This window comes from Ostrea edulis, chromosome 9 (genome assembly GCF_947568905.1).
Source record: "Ostrea edulis chromosome 9, xbOstEdul1.1, whole genome shotgun sequence".
Lineage (NCBI taxonomy): Eukaryota > Metazoa > Mollusca > Bivalvia > Ostreida > Ostreidae > Ostrea > Ostrea edulis.
The window spans coordinates 72,751,343-72,766,748 of NC_079172.1; the positions used below are offsets into that span (position 1 = coordinate 72,751,343).

The 15,406-nt window shown below is 37.1% G+C and overlaps 1 protein-coding gene and 2 long non-coding RNA genes across 5 annotated transcripts in view; 2 read left to right on the forward strand and 1 right to left on the reverse strand.

Moving 5' to 3' along the window:
• The window catches only part of LOC125673400 (E3 ubiquitin-protein ligase Midline-1-like), a 51,195-nt gene extending 36,678 nt beyond the window's left edge, over nucleotides 1–14,517 (reverse strand). The window contains exons 1-2 of one of the 2 annotated variants that reach the window (XM_048909978.2): nucleotides 14,388–14,516; nucleotides 12,252–14,263 (exon numbers count right to left, since the gene is read on the reverse strand). In XM_048909978.2, coding sequence (XP_048765935.2) covers nucleotides 12,578–14,233 — 1,656 coding nt within the window. In that variant the 5' untranslated portion in view covers nucleotides 14,234–14,263; nucleotides 14,388–14,516 and the 3' untranslated portion in view covers nucleotides 12,252–12,577. Of the gene's footprint in view, nucleotides 1–12,251 lie in introns of those variants that run through there. The other variant, XM_056150576.1, reaches the window with a different exon arrangement.
• LOC130050452 (uncharacterized) lies at nucleotides 185–12,962 on the forward strand. 2 transcript variants are annotated; one of them, XR_008798892.1, is made up of 7 exons: nucleotides 185–262; nucleotides 2,569–2,708; nucleotides 3,281–3,789; nucleotides 5,479–5,605; nucleotides 7,766–7,868; nucleotides 12,092–12,221; nucleotides 12,607–12,962. It is a non-coding gene; the product is annotated as an uncharacterized LOC130050452 (long non-coding RNA). The 2 variants fall into 2 exon arrangements; XR_008798891.1 differs by having other exon boundaries at nucleotides 211–262; nucleotides 3,281–3,422.
• On the forward strand, nucleotides 13,438–14,936 carry LOC130050453 (uncharacterized). Its single transcript, XR_008798893.1, has 2 exons — nucleotides 13,438–13,536; nucleotides 14,853–14,936. It is a non-coding gene; the product is annotated as an uncharacterized LOC130050453 (long non-coding RNA).
• Nucleotides 14,937–15,406: the final 470 nt, after the last annotated feature.

Consider the following 15,406-nt stretch of genomic DNA (forward strand, 5'->3'; position numbering starts at 1 on the left):
TAAGAAGACAGTACTAGCTAAACATATAAACCTAGGGGCCGGATTGACTGGGGCCGGATCAACTTGGGACGGAATGACTGAAGGACGGAACGACTATAATAGGGGACGGATTAGTTTTGGGGCCGGAACGACCTGTTACCGTTAATTTATACCACTAAAATCTACTAGAGTTGTCTTTCTTTAAGAAGCAGAAGACACTTGCTGTGAAAACGGAAATGGCTGCCTAATTCTGAAGAAAAGTTTATTTTAGGGATCTTTACAGGTATACTTAGGAAAACTGACTGTCAGGTACAGTGCTATTAGGTAATACACTGAATATATTGTCTGGTTAATTATCTATATATATATGTGAGTTGTAGAAAAGAAATATCTATGGGATTGTGAACTAGGCCTAACGTAATTTCTGTGGAAACAAGGGGGTTATTTACATTCGGTCTCAGACCGAATATAACTAACCCCCACAGAAATTAGGCCACAGGAGTTTGTAAGCATAGCACATTTTATTAACTTTATTGAATTTCAAACTCCTGTGATTAGGCCTAACGACCGAATATAACTAACCCCCTCGTTTCCACAGAAATTTTTGAGTTTGTTTACATCGGTGGCGGATCTAGGCAATTTTAAAAGGGGTGCGACCTTAATGTGTACTTTTTCTACTCAAGACCATAAAATGACAAAAAAATTCTTTCTTTTTAAAAAATTATTCAACCAAATTTGAGGGGAGGGGGAGGGGGGGGGTTAACCCCTGTAGATCCGCCACTCGATTAGGTCACATCTATCTCTGGGGACAAGGATGACATATTAAAAGAGGTTCAAAGAACCACAGGGTACAATATGACATTTGATATAAAGGTTCAAGTTGTTTAATATTATAACCTATGTGTTAGGAGTAAGGCCTAAGGACTTACAGAATATTTTAATTTATGCACACCAATGTGACCACCACCCACCCATTAGTATGGGACAGCATAGGAGTCTAAACTTTTATATAGAAATGTATTCAAAAATTTAAATTCAGTTTACAAATAAATATGCATGCATCATCTTTAATTTGTACACAACACGACTCTTGTGTTCAAGATGAGGTCACTAGGAGGAATACACAGAACTGAGATTTTTGTTTTAAAAGAGATAATGCTACAACTCAGATGGGCATCCTCATTCACTGTAGATTACAGTTATTTCATGTTAAGATGACCCCTGGGATTAGGATGGAATCACAAAAGAGTTGTAATTATTATGTATGAATAAAGTAGACATTTTAATGAAAATCTTTTAAAGGACCAAATCATGATGAATTATATATATTTTTTAAAATGATGTGTACTAGCATCTCCATGTCTTGTAGATTCATAGTTAACATCGCGACCTCTGAGTCCAGGTAGGGGAAGATGCACTATATCCACCTGTGGGGTTTCGTTGTGGGGCACAGCATAAAAAATGTATCATTTACAGGAGTCGAAATTAACATTTTTTTTACCACAGGCTAGTTTTAGCCTGTGGGTAAAAAATCCGCAGGCTAAAATGAAAACCTACAAGCTAAAATAAAAATAATGAAGCAGTGCTCTTTTTTCATGTTTTTTTTTAAAATCAATTACATGTATTATTCCCATCATTATTCATTACTGAGCCTTGTGGGTCAATAGGCATCGTTTGGAAAAGACACTAAGTTACGTAAGTCATGTTTAGGTCTCTTGATTATCGCACCTCTAATCCACAACCTGTTTACCGCAGGTCCAATTTCATGCCACATCAGATTTGTCACTAGTGATTTTTCAAAGCGCATCCGGAACTCATGGTTTTATAAGCAGCACGATCATGAGTCCCATGGACTTTTTTGATAATCGTCTACGTGGTGAGCAGTGCACTCGTGTCATCACTACAACCCGACCTCAATATGAAAATGAATTAATTTAGATAGGACATTCTCATGATTCTGATAAAAATAACTACCGGAAGACTTGGTAAAACATAGACTACGACTTTTTTTTTCTTCTTAGATAAATGAATAACAAAAACCTCGTACTTACAATTCAATTTAATCACCCCTATAGGTGAACTGGACTCGTGGCACATGCATTTTTCATAATCCGATGTCCGACCTCTAAAGCATTTGTTTGACTCCCGAGTTCCTTAAAAATTGTAAAAGAAAAATCCAGATAGAAACGGTGGTTGAAATCGATCGTTCATGTAAGCATTTGTATGATTCAGAGTGCAGGTTTAAGAAAAGCGAATGACACATTACCGTATAAAACGGATACGGTACGATCATAGTTTGTAAATCACAACTCGCTAAAATTTTCGAGTGTCCACTATTTTTACTCGCTATTCTTCAAATGTACTCGCATTGTGCGAGTATTTCTCGTTAATTTTGAGCCCTGCATTTAGTGTAAATTAAAAGAATATTAATATCAAAGAATAATTGTAAAACTAATGATTTGGATCTGAACGCTGCTCAGGATGTCCACTTGTTTGTCTCGGGCTCGTAACCCTGTCCAGCTTGTTTTGTTTTGTACTGAGATGTTTGTTTATGTTTTTTATTTAATTCGTATTGTTTATTTTATCTAGGATGTTGTCCACTAAGCTAATGATGGGGATTGTAGCACTACCCTGCACACAGACATGGAATGGATTTGCCCAGTCCATTATTAGAAGAGTGACCAGGACTGTTCGTCTCATCAGAGAAGTTTCTCGAGAAGCATTACAAGGTACAGAGCTACATTATTTTAAATAAGTTTCACTTGACCGGCTATCAACTTATATTTTTAAATAATAATTTGTGAACTTTTACCACCCCTTGGGCCCAATGGATATGAAAATGGCTGGTTCAAGTTTTATGATTCATGAATATAATAAAACACTTTTATTAAAAACAGTTCTTAGATTTCAAACATTCATTGTTAAACTTACTAACACTGTTACACATAGTATATATATTGTACCCAATAATCATGTTAACTGCTAGCAAATAATTCAGAAAAGAAAAAAAAATATATACACTGTTTTTATAATCTCTTGTAGAAATAAATCAAGTCTTCTTGTTACATAATTTAAAGATAATATTTAAAAATGAGTCTGAGCTAGGTTTTGTTTGTCACATAAAACTAACGCAATAGTCGATGCCATCTTCGTTTTCTCACTCTACAGAGGGATTTCATGTAGGTACTCATTTCTCCCGAGTGTCTTGACATTCACCAGCTGGCAACATTATGTGACTCGATCAGCTCAGTCTCATTTACATTCTCAATTTTGGCAATAACTGATCATTGAAATTTTTTAGGGACTTGTATGAATGGGCAGAAGAATTTTATTTAACTGACCACCCCATCATTGCCTGCTGTTGGAGACTGAACACTTTATTGAAAATTGCTGGGTGTAGCAATCAGTGGGTGTCCTTATTTGCCCTGAGAAGAGTCAGAGAAGTATTCATTTTTATTGCAAAAAGTTTAGTTCATGTAATGAGCATGAACACACATTTTACAGTTATCTCCCTTAGACTATGTAAATTATAATACAGCACTTGCTAATGATGTTATTTTACATATTAATGTTGATTGAATGTTGTCAATTTGGTTCATAGTCAAAGATATGAGTTATAGCTGCCTGTATTGTACCAGTTTACATACAGTTACCTACAGAATTAACAGTAGATTACATGTACCTGACTCCCCAGGTTACCTGAGTGATTATTGCTGTTGGTCTGCATCCATCATTGTGTTTCGTCTGTCGTGCATTACCAGTATTGAACATGTTATATACCTGTCTTTAGATGGGACGTATTAACTTAAGGTAAAGCAATGTCTGTATGTCCGTCTGTAAATGTAATGTGAAGTATTATGGTACAGCAATGTCTGTATGTCCATCTGTAGATGGGATGTATTATGGTACAGCCATGTCTGTATGTCCATCTGTTGATGGGATGTATTATGTTACAGCAATGTCTGTATGTCTGTCTGTAGATGGGATGTATTATGGCACACCAATGTTTGTATGTATGTCTGTAAATGGGACGTATTATGGTACAGCAATGTCTATATGTCCGTCTGTAGATGTGGAGTATTATGGTACAGCAATGTCTGTATGTCTGTAGACTGTAGATGGGGTGTATTATGGTATAGCAATGTCTGTATGTCCAACTGTAGTAGGGAAGTATTATGGTACAGCAATGTCTGTATGCCCGTCTGTAGATGTAATGTGGAGTATTATGGTACAGCAATGTCTGTATGTCTGTCTGTAGATGGGGTGTATTGTGGTACAGCAATGTCTATGTCTGTAAATGGGGTGTATTGTGGTACAGCAATGTCTGTCTGTAGATGGGGTGTATTGTGGTAAAGCAATGTCTGTATGTCAGTCTGTAGATGTGGAGTATTATGGTACAGTAATGTCTGTATGTAGATGAGACATATTATGGTACAGCAATGTCTGTATGTCAGTCTCTAGATTGGGTGTATTATTGTGCAGCAATGTCTGTATGTCCGTCTGTAGATGTTGTGTATTATGGTACAGCAATGTCTGTTTGTCCGTAGACTATAGATTGGGTGTATTTTGGTACAGCAATGTTTGTATGTCTGTCTGTAGATGGGAAGTGTTATGTTCAATCAATGTCTGTATGTCTGTCTGTAGATAAGACGTATTATGGTATATCAATGTCTGAACGTCTGTCTGTAGACGGGGCATACCATGGTACATCAATGTCTGTAAGCCCGTTTGTAGGTGGGACGTATTATGGTACAGCAATGTATGTATGTCTGTCTTAAGATGGGATGCATTGTCCACCATCTGAATACTTTATTATGATGTATGAAATGCCCTCTAATTTCAAGAATTTTAGGGGTTTTAGGGCGCTGAAATAAGATTTCATTCCCATGCTAAAAAAGCAGGTATTTTCCCATTTTGTACTGTGAAATTCCCAAAGAATGAAAACAAAGCAGGGTAGCCTAATTGTTCATAAATCTTCACTGGCCCATAAATTACAATTTTTGCCTCAAATTTGTTATGTAGACTTAATATTGTGGCCTCTGCTTATTTGAATGAAGTACGTAAGCTTTGACCAAATTGAAAGTCAGAAAGAGTCCAGTTCTATTCACTCTGGATTGGTTTTCTCCCTACTTCTTTGTATGAAACATTTCTCCCAAGTTCAAACAAATGCCATTATTTTTCCCAATTGCAAAGGCCCAGACCCTTCCAATGAAAACCTTAAAAAACCAGAATTTAAAATGTAAAATCCATTGCCCCTTTGCCAAGGTCAGGCTCCAAAACAGGGTCAATATAGGAAACTTATCATTGCCTTTGTATCCTTATTATTACATATAACCAATGCTCAGGTGACCGATAAAGCCAGTGTTTAAGTCTCCTGTTTAGAAGATAACAAGCTGGCTTCTTTTGACAAAATTCATGAAGATTTTAATTTGTTGAAACTTTCATTTACTTGTCTGATTTCTGGTCATTCCAGCACTCATTGTCACTTTGGTTTTTCAGCTCCCTGGGCCTCATGAGATGGTGACACCTTGCAGTAGGAGCAGTTCCTACCGATATCTCTTAAAAGCAGACAGAGGTTCTCATAGCATCTGATCCATTTCTGAAGACAAACTTTTGTATGGAGCTGGTAAAATTTCTATCTTTTATTAGCTTGTTTGAGCTATAAGCTCAAGTGGGCTTTTCTGATCACCCATTGTCTGTTGTACATCTGTCTGTCAAACTGTCAGTAAACTTATTTTCAACTTCTCTACAATCACATAGCCCAATTTCAACCAAACTTAGTACCGTTAAAGGATTAAATTCGTTACCTTCAAATGTTAGATAATCAACAAATGAAAAAAGATAGCATTGGGTCATTTAAGAATCATCTCCATATAACTAATGAGCTAGAAATGACGAAACCTCTATAAGTCATGTGAAACCTTCATGACATATTGTAAATTGTTTTGAAGTCTGACTCCAGAGGATAGGATTTATAGGGTTATCAGTGCCTGGGAAGGACAAACACAACAGGCCAATGACCCCATTTATTGTAAAACGGTGGGGACATTCTGAAATTTATTGGGCTGAAATGATATATATTGGGGCCATTTTTTCTTACCGAAATTTATCCATTTTCTGTCATCATTGTCGTAGGGGTCATCATAAACTTTTCACATGTTCATCTTCTTCTCCAGAACCAGTGGGCCAATTTCAACAAAGCTTGGCACAAAGCATCCTTGGGTAAAGGGAATTCAAGTTTTCTTCAAATGAAGGGCCACACCCTTCTCCAAGGGGAGATAATAGCCAAATAGTGAAACTATATTAACATCTATAAAAAAAATCTTCTTCTCAAGAACCACTGGGTCAATTTCAACCAAACCTGACACAAAGGGATTCAAGTTTGTTCAAATGAAGGGACAGGCCCCTTTCCAATGGGGGTTAACTGCGAAATAGTGAAAATACATTGACAACTTTTTAAAAACCTATCCAGAAACAATTGGTAAAATATAAGCCAATCATGGCACAAAGTATCCTTGGGTAAAGGGGATTCAAGTTTGTTCAAATGAATTAGGGCCATACTCCCTTCAAATGGATGATAATCACAAAAATGCAAAAATAGGGTGGGGTTGTTTAAAATGATCTTGTTAGGAACCACTGGGCCAGAAAAGCTGAAATTTACATGAAAGATTCCTGACATAGTACAAATTTAAGTTTGTTAAAATCATTACCCCCGGGGTTCATTAGGGCCACAATGTGGGATCAAACTTTTACAATCAAATGTATAGGTAAAATCTTTAAAATTTTCTCAAGAACCACTGTGCCAGGAAAATACAAATTTACATGAAAGCTTCCTGACATAGTGCAGATCCAAGTTTGTTAAAATTATGGCGCCCGAGCGTAGGATAGGGCCATAATAGGGGATCAAAGTTTTACATATCAATATACATGTATAGGGAAAATCTTTTAAAAATCGTCTTTTGAAAATCACTGAGCCAAAAAAGTTTGCATTTACCAGAAAGCCTCTTGACATAGTGCAAATTCAAGTTTTTTGAAATATGCCCCCAGGAGAAGGGTGGAGTCAAAATAAGGGATCAAAGTTTTATATACAAATATAAAGGGAAAATCTTTAAAAATCTTCTTCTCAATAACCACTGGGCCAAAGAAATTTACATTTACTCGAAAGCTTCCTGACATAGTGAAGATTCAGTTTTATAAAATTCATGGACCCTGGAGGTAGAATGGGGCCACAATAGGGATCAAAGTTTTACATGTAAACATTTGGGGAAAATCCTTATATCCTTAGGATAGAACTATTTTGTGAACTTTACGCTGGAAGGTGAGGGGGTGGAGAACTATTTTCTGAACTTTACGTTGGGAGGTGAAGGGGTGGAGAACTATTGAATTTTACGTTGGGAGGTGAGGGATGGAGAACTATTTTTTTAACTTGATGTCGAGATGTGATGGGTTGGAGAACTGTTTACAGAACTTTATGTACTGAGGTGACATGGATGAGAATTATTTTCTGAACTTTGCGTTGAGACAAGAGGGGATGGAGGACTATTTTCTGAAATTTACTTTGGGAAGTAAGGGGGTGAGAAACTTTTCATTGATTTCGTATAGGAAGTATACAGAGATTAGATATTGTGTTGTGAGTGTTTTTAAATTTAGGTTTGTTATCAGTGTGGTACATTCAGAATGATTACATGGATTTTTTTATACATATTTGTGTTCTAATAGCATAATATAATGGTGGGAAGAAATCATTTTGGTTACCTAGTACTTAATGTTGAAATCAATTTTACAGGGTAGCAGTTACGTAGATGTCCAGCTTATTGATGAGGATAATTTCCCTGAGACTCTAACATTTTGTAGGACATGGATAGCTTTATTGCTGTAGAAAATGTCAGGTTTGTTAATGAAATTAAGTAAAATGTTTTATGCCTCATTCATGCCATGGCTGGGGCATATAGTATTAACCCTTTTTAGCTCACATGAGCTGAAAGCTAAAGTGGGCTATTCTGATCACATTTTGTCCAGCATCAGTCTTTTCGTCTCTTCATGCACTTTTAACATTTTCGACTTCTTCTTAAGCACCACAGGGCTAATATCAGCCACACTTGCCTCAAACCATGCTTGGGTAAAGAGGATTCAAGTTTGTGTAAAATGGAGGACCATGCTCCATCCAAAGGGAAGGTAATAAAAAAGATAGGGTGGAGTCATTTTAAAATCTTCTCAGCAACCGCTAGGCCAGAAAAGTTGAAATTTATATGAATTCTTCCTGACATAGTGTAGATTCAAGTTTGTTCAAATTATGGCACCATGGAATAAGATGGGACCACAATAGGAGATCAAAAATGGTGAAGTCATATTAGAGGATCAGAAGTATTACATAGTAATACATAGGAAAAATCTTTTGTAAAATTACCCCTGAGTAAAGGCAATTGTAAAGCTATGACACAGCTAGTTTTTTTTATGATTGCAATTGGTTGTTATTCGTCGTCGTCCATCATGCGTTAACATTTAAACATTTTTAACTTTTTCTTGAAAGCTACCTGTTCAATTCTTTTCAAATTTAGTATGAAGGACAAGAGGGACATAAATTGTAAATTTCAAGACTCCAGCACCCCTGTGGCATTAGGGGCGGGCCAAAGACTGCCCAAAATTTACCAATTTCCAAAACTCTTCTTGCCTGCGGCACATTTTCACATCTCCTGCAAGATGCCCGTGGCCAGAACAAAGCTCCTAGAAGCTGTGTGTATTCGCAAATAACACACACCATGGAACACGGAGGACACGGAGTATCTCCGTGGATTTTCCACCGTGGTCTTTCCACGGTGGGGTGTATAAAACTTGTGTCGTGTACTGTACTATGACAAATATTAAGCAAGCACCTGCACGTTAGTATATTCATCTAGAAACTCCACCGTTTTTAAATACATAATGTAATCTCTGTAATTTCTGCTTCCCTTGTTCATAATAAGCCTTTTGATTTTATGAAATGCTGACCTCCTCATAACATTATTGCATCAAATATTTTCCGTTTTCCATTCCGTTCCGTCTTCCATTCCGTTTTCCGTTCCGCGTTTTAGCTACACCCCAAAGAAAAGAGTGTAGTCAACGACCATGTGTAATTAACTCTCTACATTAAGTGTGGACATTTTATTAACACATGGTATTCTTTTACTAATCGACTAAATTTGATTTTAACATATATTATTTTCCAGATGTTTTAACAAAAGAATTCCGCACAAGTTCCTAAATCTTAGAATGTCCTCTCCAACTAAAGAATTCAAGATTAAATTGTTGGTCATATAGAATTGTTCAAGTTCTCTTGGATTTAGTAAAATGAAAGATTTAATTCTTATTCACTATTGAAAAGTTATCAGCAAGTTGAAGTTCAAATATAAGTTTTGCAGCTGGAGTGAATCTTCAAGGTCACATTATCAAATATAAATTTATCCAAGAGTCTTGTGACAAAGAATCTGATATACAAAATATGAAATCCCCAGCTTAAATAGTTCTGGAGATATGACCTTCTTGGGCTTTTCTTAAAAGTTGGTCAAACTCCAAAGCCAATGTCACAAGTAAAAACTTTGATAGCTAAAATTGTTTTGTCACAAGAAATGCACACATGAAAAATGAATGACCTATCACTTACAATTCAAAAGTGATGAGCAGCAAGGTTAAAGTTTCACCTGAAGTTTGGAAATATATGTCAAACTTCAAGGTCAAGATTGCAAAGTCAAAGACAATGGTGTAAAATGAAAGGTTCTGTCAGAAGGAATCTATATACAAAATCTAATGGCCATACTTTATATAGTTCAGGAGATACTGTCTAAGTTTGAGATTCTTTAAAAAAAGTCAAACTGTAAGATTTAGGTCACAAGGTTGAAATCTCTGGTAATATCAGGAATGTCTTTTTGCATAGAATGCTGATACATGAAATATGAGAGCCATATGACTCGCAATTCAAAAGTTAGTAGTGATGTTAGAGTAGGGGGCAGACATACAGGACAGGACAATATGCCTCCCCCTCCCCGGCTATAATCACAGGCATATACATGTGTAAAACACTTGAATCCACACACCTGCTACACTTGAAAATGATTTGTTTAAGTGAATTGCCTGCACTATCTAATCGTGTTTGCATATTAACATGACTAACCATGACCCTGCTGTTTTTAGATGAAGAATTTCAAAAACATTTCCATATACATCCCCGTAAAAACGTGCGTCCATTATTATGCTTCTGCCCCAACCACCCCAGCCTTCCCCGAGGACCACATTGTGAACAAAATTGAATCTGCACTACCTCAGGATAATTGCATATTGATATGATTAATTATGACCTTATCGTTCTTGTGAAGAATTTTCCTTTATATCTCCATGTAAAACTTTGACCCCCTGATGAGGTCCTACCCAAACCCAGGGAGGCCTTGGTTTTAACAAACTTGTATCTATACTAATCAGGAAACTTTTACATCAATCTAATTTTTTCTGGCCTAGTGGTTCAAGAGACGATTTTTAAATGACCCACCCTATATTTGCCTTTTCTTGATTATTTTCCCTTTGACCCTTCATTTGAACAAACAGTACCCCCGCGGTGGTCTAGAAGTTAGAGTGCACGCCCCACATGCGGAAGGCCGGGGTTCAAATCCTGGCCACGACAGACCTAAGTCGTTAAAACAGGTAGTGACAGTTCCATCGTCAAACGTTCAGCATCAGGTGTGAATGTCACGGGTCCTCAGAGATGACCTTAAAAACGGTAGGTATGGCACGCTAAATTTAAATGTTAAACAAGATACAATCAATCATTTGAACAAACATGAATTCCCTTTACCTAAGGATGAATGGTACCAGTTTTGATTGGAATAGGCCAAGTGGTTGTGGAGAAGAAGATGATAATGTAAAAAGCAGGGTTGGGAGGTTAATACCGCCCAGGTTTTAACCAGTGGTTTTAACAGTCCCGGTCAATACTCCCCAAGTGGTCAATTGTGATTTAAACTGTCCATTTTCCTATTTTTGTACATTTCTTGCACAGATAAAGATAAATTAAGTCTTTTCATTATACAGATCAATTGCTGATTAATATTTTTAATTAGATAATCAAATGTAATTTCATAAGTTTAATATATTTGGCTTGCTGAAACTGACCGAAATATCTTCAGTACCTACCAGAGGGTCACAGTTCTATAGCATGAGGGTCACAGTTCTATAGCATAGATTGACAATTGGAGACAGACCTGTTAATACATGTACCTGGACAGATTAAGAATAAAAGGTAGCTGGACATTACCTGAGCACAGGAAGCAGAGTTGACAGGTATTAATAAGCATAGGCTGGGACCAGAGATGACCAGTGTGCCTGTTATTGTTATGAAAACATCGCCAACCCACCCCCTCAAATGTTTATTATTCAACAGTTAAAATGAAGATTGATGAAACAATACTTATAGGTAGTTCTTGTTAAACTAAGGAATTTGAACAGAAACTTTTGCTGCATCTTCCCCAATTCAACAGAGTCAATTGTACATTATTTATTTAATATTGTCACTTATCAGTATATTATAAACTGATAGTGCATGTTATGAATTACAGTATTTACCATAATGGTCACTTAAACGTTTAAAATAAATAACACAGACAATAATGACCAAATAATTTTCAATCGACCAGTATTAACTAGTATTGACTGGTTTTAACTAGTATTATTGACCACCGGCCCAGTCAATACTCATATTGACCACTTTTTTGCCAACCCTGAATTAAAAAGTCAATAACAACAGATAAATTTCAATAGGAAAAGCTCACTTTGTATTGTGGATATTGGCCTGGATAGTTTTGTGTGTTTAGAGCACCTGCCTATTACATATGTAATACAGGGGTGTCGGGTTTGATTCCCGGTCCAGTCAAACCATGGCTATCGGTTTGAATAGCTCAGTGGTTAGAGCACCTGACTAGTAATACAGGGGTCTGGGGTCCAATTCCTGGTCGTTATATCATGGGAATGAAGGGCCTTTGATTCGATTCCCGGTTCAGTCATATCTTCTTTTCCTTCCCATTACATCTACATATCACATACTATCCTTGACAATTCAGTTTGATATGATTACACTTTGTTTATTTTGTAGGACGGTGGAGATTTAGATAAGTGGTGTGATGTTATTGATGGTAAACAGAAGACTGTGACCTTGAATCTGAAGATCTGTGATGAAGACTGGACGTTTGCGGTCACTCTCTGTTACAGTACTACAAATCTAAGTAAGTACTCAGTAATAATGTAAGACTGAACTCTGTATCATGTTTATCTAATATATACATTGTAAAATCAAACACATATTGAATTAATTCACAAACAAAATAATGTTCTGTTAAACTCACAAACACAAGTACATGTTACACATCACAAACAGAGGACTGTAATGTACACAGGACTGTAATTAACAAGGGAATGTAATTAACACAGGGCTGTAATTAACACAGGGCTGTAATTAACAAGTAGAAGGAATTAACACAGTTCTGTAAATTACAGTATATTGAGCTGTGTAATTAACACTGTGTAGAGATGTGTAATTAACACTGTGTTGGTAGATGTAATTAACACTGTAGAGCTGTGTTTATAGATATTGGATTGTCTTCACTTTAGCAGTGCGACACTCAGCCACAAAGAGGTTGTCTCTGATGTCCACACATAAACCGTATGGACCGAGTAAATCACAGTGAATGTAACGGAGGAACTGTCCGTCCTGATCTAGGATGTGGATACGGTCATTGAGATAGTCTGCTGTCAGGATGTGACTCTGGCTGTCTGTAGTGATGCCGTATGGATTAAATGATTGCTTGGTATTAGAGGGATGACCAGTGTATCTAAATCGGAGTTTTCCTGACTGATTGACCACCACTACTGCACTAGCGTTATAGTCAGCCACACAGATATCCAGGTTCTTGTTCTCACTGAGGTATTTAATGTTATAACCACCAGATGAGTAGAGAGGACGACCCTGATCATCAAACTGAATGCTTTGTTTCTCTGTGGAGCCGGAGTAACGCACGACTTTGGATTGTTCTCTATCATCACTGGTCATGGTAACCAGGAGATTGTTAGCCGCGGTACAGCAGACATAGAGAGGTACCCACCCCTGTAGTGTGATCACGGTCTGTATCTGTTTATTCTTAATTAAGTTTATAGTGTTACTATCAGTATAAACAAGATCTCCGTCCCGTGTCACTGCTATGTCTGTTGGTGTGTTCCCTGACTTGGTTTGTATTGATGTCAGTAGTTTACTCTGGAGGTTGAGCAGCTTCATGGTGTTGTTTATCCCGCATGTCCAGACTTGATCTTCACTCAGACAGCTAACACTGCATGGTGGATACCCAGTGTCTATGGTGGCGGTGACGCGCGGCTCATCAAGCAGTGGTTTGACTGGAGGAGACGATACAGCTTCTGCTGACTTCATTGTGTCGCCATGTTCTGTGTTAATGGATAATGGCGACAGAGAACCGAACATTTCATTGAGCTGATCTTTGTTTATTTTCTGAGGAGAGAGACTCGGTGCTGTAACTCGGACTTTAGGGGGTAATGTTCTAAATTCGGAATTTCTGGATTTGTAAGTAGAGGTTAAGGAGACGTCATTTGATTTTAGCATTGATTTCAAGTCGGACATGATCTGTTTGAGTTCCGCCATTTTCTGTGTGATTTCTTCTGTGTTTTTATGTAGCGCGTCCAGATGTTTAGTTTTCATCTCCGCAATGGCGGATTTCCGTCGGTTGACAATGGCGGTGATCTCCCGGTGCAGGATTTCTCCTTGTTCATCGGCATCTGTCGTCAGTTTCCCGTATTTCCTTTCTAATTCGGCTTTCTCAGTTTCGACATCAGACGCCATTTTTTCATATCGGGGATACATTCTCTTCTCTAATTCTTCTAGATCTTTTTGTAAACTTTCTGTTTTAGCGCTGAGTTTTTCCAGAATATCTGATATTTCGTGACCTTTGTGTTTTCCAAATAAGGCGCAGGTAGAACAGACAGGAATGCCACATTTTTCACAGTAATGTTTGCATTGTTTATCGGCGTGGTCTGGACATTTGTGGTAGTTAGGGGTAGGCTTTCTGTGTAAAAAGGGCACGACTTTGTGTCTTTTAGACGAGTCTGAGAGATGATTTACTGCACAGTTAACACAGAGATTTATATTACAAAGTTCACAATGACTCTGTAGGGGGACAGTTTCACAGAGGTCACACAGTAGGACTTCCTGAGCACTGCGCCGGGGATGCATTTCTGATGCCGGGATCACACGAGAAGTTTACTGTTAATTAAATAAAAACGGAATTTCATTTAAAGATGTTGACAGATTAAAACAATTAACGAAATAGAATTATAGTATGATATAAAACACAGCGGTCATTACTATAATAATAATTTAGTCTCACCTTAAAATCCAACATGGCCTCCCTGTTCTTTCGACCTTCCGTCTAGTCCTGAGCTTTAAATACCTGTGCGGCGTGTCAGCCTGTATACACTATCTACGTGTTATCGCTTGAGTAAATATATAGTTTTAAAGTTTTGTTTGACCTAGTTTATGTTGGGTAGTTTTGCTAACATTTACGTCAGACATATAGATTTCCTTTCATTAAAAAGTTGGAATCTGCAAACAATGTATAGATATAACTTTTTTGATTATATCCCTTTTTACATTGAATTCGGCCTTTTGTACAAATACAATCATATTTATAGCTAGAAAAAAAAAAAGCGATTAGCAATATTCATATTGGACGCAGGGAGGAGGGGGGGGGGGTGTAGCGGACCACTGTTTGGGGGGATTTCATGCAGCGGACCTGTTTTGTACCAATTACATATCTTTGTTTTGATATACTTAACATTTTTTTCTGTTGTAGAATGAGTTGAGTGGAATAATGAACCTCCAGATGTCTATGTACACGTGTTTGAATAAACTGTAGCGCATGTGAGCTTATCCTGTATTATGTGTTCGAGTTTTTATTTCTTTAATATTTTAGGATTTAATGAATTAGTGGAGCGGCGGATCCAGGAAGTTTTGAAAATGGGGGGGGGGGGGGGGGGGTACCATTAATTTTGAATTTCAAAGGAAGGAGGGTCCACCCAATCTCTATCCGGAGTTCCTTGCTCTCACTTACACCTGTTACATGTAACATCTCAAAATAAGCAATGTTATTCCACATGTAAATCCACTTTTTTTACGGCTAATAAAACTAAGAACTATTTTATAAAATATCTGGAAAATGTAGGACAAGCAACTATTTGTATATTTTTTTCCATTACTATATATTCTTAATGTACCTATCTATAGGCCTGGTGCAATAGAACTACCCAATATCTATGTTTCAACCCAAATCAATGCTTCTTGTGTCACAAAAAGACTTGACATGTGCTCAATATTTATTTATTTACATATATTTTTGTAACTGAAGTC